Source organism: Sciurus carolinensis, chromosome 6 (genome assembly GCF_902686445.1).
Source record: "Sciurus carolinensis chromosome 6, mSciCar1.2, whole genome shotgun sequence".
NCBI lineage: Eukaryota > Metazoa > Chordata > Mammalia > Rodentia > Sciuridae > Sciurus > Sciurus carolinensis.
In genome coordinates, this window is record NC_062218.1 from 66261576 (window position 1) to 66274673 (window position 13098).

At 35.4% G+C, this 13098-nt stretch overlaps 1 protein-coding gene across 2 annotated transcripts in view; it reads left to right on the forward strand.

Moving 5' to 3' along the window:
• Window positions 1–13098, forward strand: part of Msh3 (mutS homolog 3) — a 215115-nt gene that overhangs the window by 78338 nt on the left and 123679 nt on the right. For both annotated transcript variants that reach the window (XM_047555516.1, XM_047555515.1), the window contains exons 9-10: window positions 313–425; window positions 2127–2241. In XM_047555516.1, the coding sequence (XP_047411472.1) occupies window positions 313–425; window positions 2127–2241 (228 nt within the window). The remainder of the gene's footprint in view (window positions 1–312; window positions 426–2126; window positions 2242–13098) is intronic.

Consider the following 13098-nt stretch of genomic DNA (forward strand, 5'->3'; position numbering starts at 1 on the left):
ATTTTTCCCCTTCATATTTATTAACACAATTCATCCTAATTCGGCTAGTTCTTCTTTTTGATAATAACAAATATAAAGTACTCATACTGTGTACTATGTAATATTAAGAGTACATAAAAAGTAATAATTATGTCTTTTTATGAAATGGGGCCTTTTTACAGGGAAACTTTAGACTTATTCTTTCTCCCTGTCTTCAATCAGGAGGAGAATAAGGAAGGAGTCTATCTCATTTTTCAGGGGCAGCCAAGCCAAAGCCTTAATGCAGATAGAGATAATGGATACATCTTTGAAAGTTTCATTTTTTCCTTTCAGCATGTGGGATGACAGAATTCGAGTAGAAAGGATGGATAAGGCTTATTTTGAATACAGCCATGCTTTCCAGGCAGTTACAGAGTTTTATTCAAAAGATGTAGTCCACATCAAAGGTAAGTAGTTTATACATGTTAGCAGTGTGTCCTCAAATTGCACTGATTTCAGATTTGGATAAAGATGTGAGTGTGACCTTCGATTTAATGACATCTAGGTAGTGACCAGAAATAAGAGGGAGCAGCCGAGGGAAGAGCTCCTTTACTTGAGCTTGTGAAGAACACCACTGTAGCATCTCCCTCATCAGTTGTGACCATGTAGTTACTTGCAGGTTTTGACAGATTAATTGGAGCCTAGGGGAGTTGCTGACCAACTGTTCTTTTCACTCATCTTTAAAGATGGCCTATTAGTATCCTGTAATTTTACAGAATGTTTAGACATGTAGGCTAGCATTTTGAAAGCTTGGTTTTTAGAATTAAAATACCAGAACATTAATGACAGGGCCTAAATATGTTAGGTAACCATTATTTGTCTAATTCATATTTCCTCTGCCATTCATTAGGACTTGATTTTGTCTGTACCCCTCAGTCTTGCCAGTTCAATGGTGAGGCGAATAGACATTTTTCTTTGACATAAATTTGGTCTCACTCCAGGCCTCATTAGACCCCACATTGACAAGATTTATTATTGTCACAAACTGCAGAGCTTTCATCATCAGGTCCCAACCCCAACCCCACTTAAGCTTCAGCGTTGTGTTAACATTTCCCTCCACTTGGACCATTGATGTTAGTTATATCCCTTATAATCTCATGTTTTGGCCATAGTGAATCAAGTCTCTCAGATCGCATCCCTCTTCCAACACCAGTATATAGTATCATCAAGAAGATGGTACTTGAAAAAGATATGAACAGAGAAGTTAAGAGAAAAGCTGTGTAGACTTGTGAAGAAACAGTATTTTAGGGAGAGGCAACAGTATAAAATGTCTTAATGTGGGAGGGCACCTGACATGTTTAAGGAATAGCTGAGAGTCTGTGCACTGAAACAGTATCTGAAGGGGAGAGCATTAGGGAGTGAGTTGAGCGGTAGCGAGGAGTCAGAGGGCAGGTCCTTGTAGGGCTTTGTAGGTCACTGCAAGGATTTGAACTTCTTTTGTCAGTGAATTGGGGGATGTTGGAGGATATTTGACAGATAGTCTAATGATCTGATATACGTTTTAAAAAAGAATTCCTCCAACTGCCATATTAAGACTTCCTACAGGGTACAAGATGAAGCAAGGAGACCAGATAGGAAGCTGATGTGATATTTGTAGTGAGAGATCAGGATGATCAGGTAACTCCACCCTTAGCAATATGTTATGGATAACTTCCCTATCCATTCAAAGAGCTGTAAGTCATTCCTTTTAGTAGGTGGCTAATAATTTGAATTTACCAAAATATATTTAACTGTTACCCCTATGGATGTTCATTTAGGTTGTCTCTTGTCTCTTAGTTGTTTTTTGTTTTTTACTATTACTACTTTTCAGCTCACCTCCTTGTATACTGTATACACATCCTTGACATGCAGTTGGAATATTTCTGATCAAGGGAGCTGAGAATTTTACATTTTGTAAAAATGCTTTGTTCTCCAACAAAAAGATTCATTTCACCATCAGATTATGCCCTTGTTTCCATGCCATAGGTATTTGTAATCACATTTTTCTAGAGAGTAAGTTTAAGTGATACTGTCCAAATGATGATTTCAGTAACCATAAAATAAATTTATATAACTTAAAATTTATTTTTAATAGTAGTAATAATGAGGTTATGTATTGTGTTGTTTAGATTCTCAAGGTTTTTCTGGCATCATTAACTTGGATAAGCCTGTGATTTGCTCTTTGGCTGCCATAATAAGATACCTCAAAGAATTTAACTTGGAAAAAATGCTCTCTACACCTGAGTAAGTACTTTCTCAAAAGTGAAAAATAAAAAAAGAGGGGGAATCATATTAAAGAATTTCATAAATAGAATTTGGTAAATATACTTGAGAATTTTACCTGCTACTGACAGAATATCCTAATAGGGTACAAGGATGAACTGTTTGGTATTATTGTTGAAGAATAATAAAAAATATTAATAAAAATATTGATAGGCTGGGTTTGGTGGGGCACACCTGTAATCCTAACTATGTGGGAGGTTGAGGCAAGAGGATCACAAGTTCAAGATCAGCCTGGGCAATTTAGTGAGTCTCTTTACTCTTTCTCAAAAAAAAAAAAAAAAGAGCTGGGGATGTAACTCAGAGTTAGGGTGCTTGCCTAGCATGCCCAAGGACTTGGGTTCAAACTCTAGTATCCTTCCCCCCACCACACACATGCAAAAATGTTTATAGAATTCTGTCATTGTATTCATGATAGCTATTTGAAATATTTTTATCTATAAAACTGTGCTTTATACTAACTATATTAAGAATATATTTAAAAGCACTAATAAAAATCACCACTTTTCTTATTCTTGGTTTCAGTTCTTATTTTATAGACCATAAAGTTGAAGATAAAGGGGTCAACTATTAACATAGGCAGCTTTTTGCAAGAGCAGTTTACTTTGTAAGTTTCTAAAATTTCAAAGCTGACAATTGGCATTCTGGACTAGCTTAATCAGAGGTTACTGAGGAGAGTGGAAAAAAGGTACCTTGGAATCATTTCATGATGTCTTTGGTGTGTGTTTTTCTGTGTGATGTTTAATAACAGATTATCACGTCTCTGGAAATAGTTTTGTCCTGTTTAAAAACAATCTGAATGGCCACCAGCAGGAAATTTGTTTATTGTGTTATATTTATAAAATATAATTTTATACAGCAATGAAAATGAGTGAACTATATGATCAGTATTAAAATTTTCATTAGCACTATATTGAGCCAAAATCATGTTGCTGAAGGACACAGTTCATATATTATATGAAGTTAGAAACATCTGAAACAGAACACAAGACATATTTAGGGAAGGTATAAAAACATGCATGGGAATGATGAACAAAAAATTCAGAGTGGTTTCCTCCAGTAAAGAAGGAAGGAGAAATGACATAGTGGAGTTCCAGTGAATTTGGTATATTAACCTATACACATTTTAGTGGGGCTGAAATATTTTATTTATAAAAAAGTATCTGCCTTACATTATACACCATTGGATTCAATGGTGTATAGAATGCTTTAATGATAGACTTATTAAAGAAATTCATCTGTATGACTGATTGTGTTGGGTCCTCAAAGAAAGGGTGATAAGCCACCTACCATCGGACTTGTTCATGGTAGAAAGCCTCTAAGTCAGTCAAGTCAAATTAGTAACTAATAGCTTGTCTGTTAAGATTTGTGTTTCTATCCCTATCATCACCAAGCAAGGAAGTATTACCTTTGGAATAAAGAAACTAACTTTGTTATTTTTAAGTTAAGCTCTGATGTGTTTAGAAGTAGTTGAATTTGGACCTGAAAGATTGTATCATCTTATATTTAAAAGTAAAAATACTACTAAATATTAATAAAATGTAACATGTCTATGTGTACTGAAATTTATATAGCTTATTTTTAAATGACCCAAAGGCAAATCTCTTGATTAGTTGAGTGAAGCTGAAGTTCTCTCCTCATACATTTGGTGGTGGTATCTGTTGTAGGATGCTTGGGAAACTGGCTCTGCTGGTGTTTATGTATCTAATCTGCCTGTTGGATAATTACATAAGCCAAAGTTAAAAAAGATACAAAGAACTCCAGAGTGATAGGTCCCCACTTTGTGTATATTTCCAGAACCTCATGGGTAATAGTAAATGTAGAATTAATGAAAAAAGGAACAAATTCTTATTCTGGAGAGTAGACTTGATTGGAAATTGCAAAATGTCATTGGAATTGGAATTCAAGATTAAAATGAATAAAGGTGGTAATCAAACTGGTACTGTTTTGTTTAAATGTAAATGGTGGTATTTTATAGGTGGCATGTAATTTTACTCTGAAGATAATTCCAAAAATGTAATTCTGTAGTTCTTATATTTTGAAAAAGGAAAAGAGCTTCCTATGGTGATTACCTTGGAAAAGTAAATATTCTCCTTGTGTGTGAAATTCAGTTGCATTACTTTATAAACACATATTTGCTGCCGAACTTTTCAACTTTCCCTTCAAGAGCAGTGTTACCAGGGGGAAAATAAATTTAACTTGAGTTGCTTTTTTTGGCAAATGCTTTCATAAAAATTGCAGCATATATCATGAAAATCTTAATATGCATTTATTTAAAGATCTTTGTGCCTGTACAATGGAATTTAAGGTAGTTTGAGAAAATATACCATGTCAGGAATTGTTCCTGAGAATAGGTAAAGTGAGGGTTTGTTTAAAAAGACAAATTTTGAGGTTTAAAAATTGTTTTGAGAATTTAGGTTTGTTCCAGAGCAAAATGGTATAATAGAATAAATAAAATATGAGGAATATTTAGTTATTGTTACAGTTTGGATGTTGAATGTCGTGTGTTAAAGGCTTGATCCCTAGCCCATGGTGTTGTTGAGAGATGGCAGGACCTTTAAGAGATGGGGCCTAGTGGGAGGAAGTTCATCAGGGTATGCCCTCGGAGGGGATATTGGGACCTTGGCTTCTCCCTCTCTGTCTCTTTGCTTCCTGGACCTTATGAAGTGAGCAGTTTCCTCTGCCATGTGTTCCCTGCAATGATGTACTCACTGTGCACAAGCCCAAAGGCAATGCAGCCAAGTGACCATGGACTGAAACCTCTTAAACTGTAAACCAAAATAAACCTTTCTTCCTTATCAGTGTATTATCTTAGGTCTTTTTCACAGGAATGAAAAGCTAGTGTGGTTATTGTGACAGAACTAATCTGTTTTCTAAACTTATGAAATTCAAAGGAATTGGCTTATTTATTGTTGGAAATGATTTTTAAAAAAATCATTTTGGATGACTTTTATTAAGACTGATTTAGTCAGAACTTCAAGGAGGCTCTGGAAATTTTTAGGAAAGAATAAGAAAATGCATCCAAGATGAACTGTAAAACTTTTTTATTAGAAAACATTATTATCACAAAATAATGTATGTTGAATACTTTCATTAGTGAAAGTAGATTTTATATATAAGCTATTTTAATGACATTTAATGGATAGAGTCCAGAGATGCTATTAATCTAAAATCATAAGACATGCTACGATAAAAGCAATTATTTTGGGGCTGAGGATGTAGCTCAATTGGTAGAGTGCTTGCCTTGCATGTATAAGGCCCTGAGTTCGATCCCCAGCACCACAAAAAAATAAAATTAAAAAAAAAAAATTTGCCTTAAATGTCACTGTTCCAAAACCAAAGACAAACAGGTAACTACAGACCAACATTTCCTATGAATATATACACAAAAATCTTCATCAAAATGCATGCAAATGGAATTCAGCAATATATAAAAAAGGATTATGCACCATGACTATGCATAGGATGTTTCGTAGGAATATAGGTTTGATTTATGAATCCAAAACCCAATTCATGTAATACACTTTGTCAGTAGAATAAAAGACAAAAACCTATGTGATCATTTCAATAGATAGGAGAAGCTTTTGGCAAAATGCCAAAAAAAAAATTTTGTGATAAAAATATTTAAGAAACTAAAATCAAAAGGAACTTCCTTGACCTATAAAGCATGTCTATAAAAACCTCACAGTTACCATCATACTTAACTGATGAAATTCTGAATGCTTTCCCCCTAAGATTAGGAACATGATGAGAATGTCTTTTCTCACCACTTCTGATCAACATTATACTGGGTATTCTATCTAAGGCTACCTGGAAAGGAAATGAAGTAAAAGGCATCCAGATTGGGAAAGGATAAGTAAAACTATCAGTTATTGTAGATGGCATGAACTTGTATATAGAAAATCCTAAAGATTCTATACAACCATTAGAGATATATAACATGAGTTCACTGCAGAATATGAAATAAATAGTAAAACTAAATTGTATTTCTACATACTTGTAAGGAGGAATACAAAAATGAAAATTAGATAAGATTGATTTACAATAGCCTCAAAAAGAATAAGAATGAATTTAACAAAAGAGGTACAAAACCTGTACTCTGAAAACTATGACATTGTTGAAAGAAGTTAAAGTAGACTTAAATAAATGGAAAGGCATACCAAGTTCATGGGTCAGAAGACTTAATATTGTTAGATCAATTTGGGAAATATTATATCTTCTCAATTCACTGCAGTCTGTGTCAAATCCCAGCTAGTTTCTCTGCAGAAATTGACAAGCCAATCTCAAAATTTGTATGAAAATTTAAGTACTCAGAATAGTCATGACAGTTTTGAAAGAACAGAGTTGGAGGACCCAAACTCTTTTCAAAACTTACTACAAAGGACTGACATAAAATCAATGAAATAGATTTGAGAGTCCAGAAATAAGACTGTGCACTTGTGGTCAACTGATTACTGGCAAGAGTGTTAAGATAATTCAGTGGGAAAAGAATGCCATTCCCCACCAACAAATGGTGCCAGAACAACTGAAATCCATGTAAGACAATGAAATTGGCTCTTTCCTCTTGTCATATTTAAGTTTGAAACTCAAAATGGACTCTAGATGTCTTAGATAACCTGTAAGTTTTCATGGGCATTGGATAGTCAGTAATTTTCTTAGCTATGGTGTTAAATATACAGGTGACAAAAGAAGAAAGAGATATATTGGACTTGATCAGAATTAAAACCTTTTGTTCTTCCAAGCACAAGATCATGAAAGTGAAAAGAAAACACAGTGAATAGAAGAAGATCGTTGCAAGCCATATGTCCTGTAAGGGGCTTGTGTGTAGGATGTGTAAAGAACTCATACACATCAATAGTAAAATGGCAGGTAGCCAAGTTAAAAAATGAATTTAAGATCTGCATAGGCATTTCTTCAAAGAATTCATACAAATGAAAATAAACACATGAGAAAATACCGAACGTCATTAGCCATCAGGTAAATTCAAGTCAAAACCACATCGAGATCACTTCTTACCTACTAGAATGACTTAAAAAAAAAAAAAAGACTTGGTGAGGATGTAGACAAATTAGAATCCTCATACGTTGTTGCTGGTGGAAATGTAGAATGGTGCAATCACTTTGCAAAACAGTCTGCAGTACCCCAATAATGTTTACTGTATGATCCAGAAATTCCATGAGATATATACTCAAGACAAAAATATATTTTCATACAAAGTTTGTACACAAATGTTTATAACAGCATCATTCATAATAGCCAAGAAGTAGAAACTACTTGAGTGTCCATCAGCTGAGGAATGGATACATAAAATGTGTTATGTGCACATAATAGAATATTGTTCAGCAATAAAAAGGAATAAAGTACTGATAAGCTGCAGCTTGGGGTGAACTTTGAAAAAATCATCAGAAAATATTAGAGTGAACAATGACCAGAGTTCATACAGGGCATGGAATTGTTCACTCTAACCAGAGTGGAAATATCTCAATACATGAGGCACCTGTGATGGTTCTATGACTTGGCTATTGTGCTGCTATAAACATTAATGTGCCTGTATCACTATTATGCAGAATGAAACTGACCAAATTATGCTATAAACATATATGAATATACCACATGAATTTCATCTTTATGTATATTTATAAAGTACCAATTAAAAATAAATAAATAGAAGGAAGACCAGTAGAGGAAAGGAAGGGGAACAGGGGAAAGAAAGAGGAGAGGGAAGAAGAAATAATAGGGACTGAAATGGAGTAAATTATATTCCTGCATGTATGGTTATATAAAAATGAACCCACTATTATGTATAACTATAATGCACTAATAAAAACATTAGAAAAAAGATACATGAGGCACTGAGTTTTTGCCTGATCTCACAGAGGTCCACACACATATTTGAGGATCAGTATTCGGCCAGAGACTTGAGAGACCGGTTGGCAGATGCCTGGAACTCTTTTGCAGCTCTGTCATCTGGCATTCTGTCCCCCAAGCTAGTTTCATTGGGCTTGCCAGTGAGGCAGTTGTAGCATTCATCTCATTTGTTTTCCTTCTCTTGAGGATCAGGGTTCAGCACCAAGTTTTGTCCTATACCTGAGAAGTATTTCCCCTTATGTTTTTTCCAGCTTTCTCATTATATGTGGTTGGAGGGCATTATTCATGCAATTAACCCTATATGAATAAAAGCGGAAGTTAGCTGCCATGTTGGAACACACACATAAACAGAAGAGATGTGAAGTGAGAACAGCTGTCTTAACTAGGCCTGTGTTCTAAACCTTCATGAAAATTAATCTTCACTTAAAAATAGCAATGGAAAAAATAGACAACAAAATTATTCTAAGAAAAAAATGGGAGCAGCATAACCTCATTTTAGATAATGAAGGTGTACCAGAAAGTCAGGCCCATAAATGAAAGAAAAACTATAGCCAACTGTTTTAAATCCACTAAAAGCACTAAGAAAGTGACCCTCGATATAGATAACGAAAGAACGTAAGTGAGAAGTAGGAAAGCTTTGAAATGAGGTGATAAGGATATAAGAAAGGTAAATAATTTAAAGAGAAATCAACTTAAGAATAAGTAAACTTGAAGGAACACTATAGCGAATGAACAGAATACACATACTTTTAGAGAAATAAAATTTGGAAAGAGGAATATAGGAGCAAGTTACCACAGTAGGCTTGATGGGACAGCTGTTCTTAGACGATCCTGCCTGGGGGCTTGATCCTTGACTGGGGGCAGGGACCATGACTTTGGGGAGGGTTTCCACTATTACCTGATGAGAACGATGCATTGTGCTTAAACTGTGTGTTTATACTGAATACCTGTTTTCTTTCTGGGAGCTGAAATTTTTGTACATGGTAGGGAGAGGGTGCCTGGGTGACCAGTCCCCAATAAAAACCCGTAGTGCTGAGTACTTATTGAGTTTCTCTGGTGGACAACATCTTATGCATGCTGGGGGAAGAAGTGCATCCTGTGTGACCCTACCAGTACAGGACTCTTGGACACTTGCCTCCCTGCTTGCCTCCTGACTTTACCTCAGGTACTTTATCCCTTTTCTGCATTTGCTTTGTATTCTTTCACTGTAATACATCATAGCTTTAGTACAACTCGGTATCCAGTTCTGTGTATCTTCATAGCAAATTATTGAACCTGGCAGGGTTCTTGAGGACTGAACATATACCTTACCTATTTTCCTCTCCAATGGACCTTTGTCAGCATTTAGGAGTGGTGCCATTCATTGAATTAGAAGTAAAAATACTGTAAGACTGAAGTTTTGTGATGTAATGCAGTGTATAACTCATCAGCTGTCCAAGTTAGTCAAATGATAAATTTATGAACTCTGAAAACCATATAGAGAACTATCTTCTGCTGTAGATTTCATACATGATGTGGTGAATTTCTTGGTCTTTGTTTCTATTTTAAAATAATATTTAAATTATTATCTTTCAGATAAGGTCTGCTCCTTTACTACCTTTATCAAAATTAGAAAGATTAGCTTTTTTTTTAATCAAAAAGTAGGGTAAGAATTATAGAGAATCTTTAATTTCCCTGGCAAGCTTTGGGCAAGGACATTTTCCTCCCATATACAACTTGAGAAAGAAAAGCATCCTCTTTATTTTTGGTGCCTGAAATATTAATGAAATATTTTCCCATGTTTCTTATAAGGTTTTTTCTATCCAGATTCACACAGTATGAATTCCAGTCAGGCATTGTTTATAAGGTTCATTCCAAGGCACACAAAATTTGGCTTCTTCCATAATTATAAATATTTTAGAATTGCTTGAATACTTCAGGTTAGTGATCATACACTGTTGAATACCTGACAATGCTGACACATAGAGCCCTTGGTTCACAATATCACAGAAATCAACACTGACAGAAGGAAATTTCTGTTGTATTTGGAGGGAAGAGTCCAAGTCCAGAATACTTACCAATTAAATATATTGGAGCTCTAAAAGCATGGTTAGTCCTTATAGCTGCTTGATAATTACTATTCCACAGGAATCAGTCTTAAGTTAATTTCAGATCCCCTAGTGGTTGATCTCTTAACATCAGCACAGATGTCAGTTTAAGGAAACTTCTTACCGCATCTAGTTTGAATGTGAATACTTGTTCAGTTAGGACAAAAAAGAATAATAATAACAAAACAACCCATGGCCAACTAGCCAGACAAAACCCTGCACATACAAACACATTAATATTGTTAATTAAAAGAACCTGTCTTGGTGAAGATATGGGATTGTGAGCTAGCATAAACCAGTTTGGTTGCAGTTACTGGTTTCTTTTTGATATTGTATCTATTGAGAGCCTTCAGTCATTATATGTAGATGAGGGCTCTAAGCCTCCTTCCCCATCCCCTCTGTACCAGGCAGTATGTTGGTCCACACCAAACTAAAACAGGTATATAAACTATTCTCTGACTCAGAAAATTCCAATTCTCTTTTTGGTTTTCTGGCAGTACCCTGCTTCAGCAGTTCACTACAGACATACCATGACACATAGTAGGAGCAGGAGTTCGCTTTTAGTTAGGTCAGTTGACAAAACTCTCAGATTGTTGATAGAATAGAGGATGCTTTCAGAACCATAAACCTCAAACATCGTCCCTTGGGATGGATTGTTGGGCTTACAGGTCATCATATTCTCTTCATGTCAAGTTGTGGGCAATTGAGTGGTGTTTCTGGATGATTTGTACTCTTGTATGCCGTTTATTTCACCAGTGAAGAATGATTTCTTACACTTCTGAGATAATTGGGAGCTAACTGAGATGCTGGATTAAGGTTCCTGGATTAGTTTTTCTTTCATGCCAACTGCTAAGGTCTGAATGTTCACCCCTGCCCCCAGTTCACATTAGGTTGAAGGCTAATCACCAGTATTGAGAAGTAAGGCCTTTAGGAGATGATTAGGTCATGTAGTACCCTTATAAAAGAGGCTTGAGCAAGTCTGTTTGTCCCTCTCACCATAGAAGGTGGCATCTGTGAGAAATAGGCCCCTCACCAGACCAACTCTGCCAACTCCCTGGTCATGCACTTCCAGCCTCCAGAACTGTGAGCAATAAATTTCTGTTGTTTATAAATTACTCAGTCTAGGTGTTTTGTTAATAGTAGCCCAAAATGACTTAAGACACCAAGTAAGCATCCTCCTTAGGGTCTGTGTTGGATTAGGGCACTCACATGTTAACTTCTTCCTCCAGGCCATTGTTAGTTGAACCTGGCAGGATAAAGGGCTCATATCTGCACACAGGAGGACCTGGTTAGATACCAATTTGGAGTCCAGGCTGTCAGCCTTTCCAATTTGGATCTTTAGCTAGAGATTTGTGTGAACATCTATCAGCTTCACAGCAAAACACTGCCTAATTGTTTTTGCCTGTAAATAATGTTCTATATTATTTCAGACATTTTTGAGGCTTTACTACTCAAAGGGAAGGAAAAAAAACAAACCCAAACTGACTTTCCCATAGGAAATTGATAGGCATTTGCTGGGTATCTATAATCTGCTAGGTCCTGTGATTGTACAAACTGAATAAGACATAAATAACCTTTGCCTCCAAAGAACTTAGTTTATTAAGGAGGGTAGAAACACAATATAAATTGCTGAAATTCAAAACAAATTAAATTAACTCCTGGGACGGGTGGGGGGGGGCAAGAAAAGTATGGAGGAACTTTGGATGGTGTAGAGGAAAATGGGGCAGGAGGGGGTGTGGGAAGGAAAGATAGTAGACGGAGACAGACAGTATTACCCTATGTATAGATATGATTACATGAACAGTGTGAATCTACATTTTGTACAACCATAGAAATGAAAAAGCTGTACCCCATTTGTGTACCATGAATCAAAATGCAGTCTGTAAAAATAAAAATGAAAAAAAAATTAATTAACACCTGTTAGAGAGAGAAAAGTCACACATACCTGCCATCTATCAGTTTTGGAGTTGCTGCCCTCTGAAAATCATTAATAGGTTATCATCCTTTGGAAAATAGATCAAACCTGTTGCAGACAAATTACATTGCCAAAGAACAGGGTTCAGTGACTAGGCAACGTTCCTAACATGAAGTAAGTTGTTTCTCTTTTCCAGGGCTTTGGGACTTGGTTGGGGGAGTCATCTAGGAGAAAAGGGATCTCTCTGTAAATACTGTTTCTTTGGGCTCTGATTTTTTGTTATATAGATTCCTGGATGAGGGCTTGTTTCCGTACTGGCTATAGAAACTGGATTTTTTACTTAAATCTCATTTTCAGCCATGAGAACTGCTGTTAGATTTAACAACATAACACTGATGTTTTCCTTATTTAGTTAATATGACCTGCCATTTTTTTTCTTCTCCTTGAAAATAAGCCATCAAGTCTGTTAAGTGCTATTGGCAGAAACATCTGATTGACTGATAAAGGAAATTGAATTTCTGTAATACATTGATTAAGACTTCTTAGCATAAATTAGAATTGTACATACATTTATTACATTGCATTTCCATTCTCAAGTCTGTTTAAAATTTGTTGAATTTTAAATTTAGTTTTAAACAGTTACAGGGACATAAAAGCATGTGAATTCTTTAAGCTTAAACGGAAATAACTTTTGCTCTTCTTTCTAATTTATACTTACTAAACATTGGTGACCTTAATGTGTGTTGTTAATCACAGAGTAAATAACATTTGTTGCACCTATCAGAATATTGAGTACAAACTTTTAAAGTGTTTATCAAGATGATCTCATGCTACAAGGAAACAATTTTAAGTATCTTGATATATTTTTCTAGCTAATTGCAAGACTTTTCCTAAAGATACCACCACATGCTCTTCCAGTGTAGACTATATTTAGTTCTATTCCTGGAAATG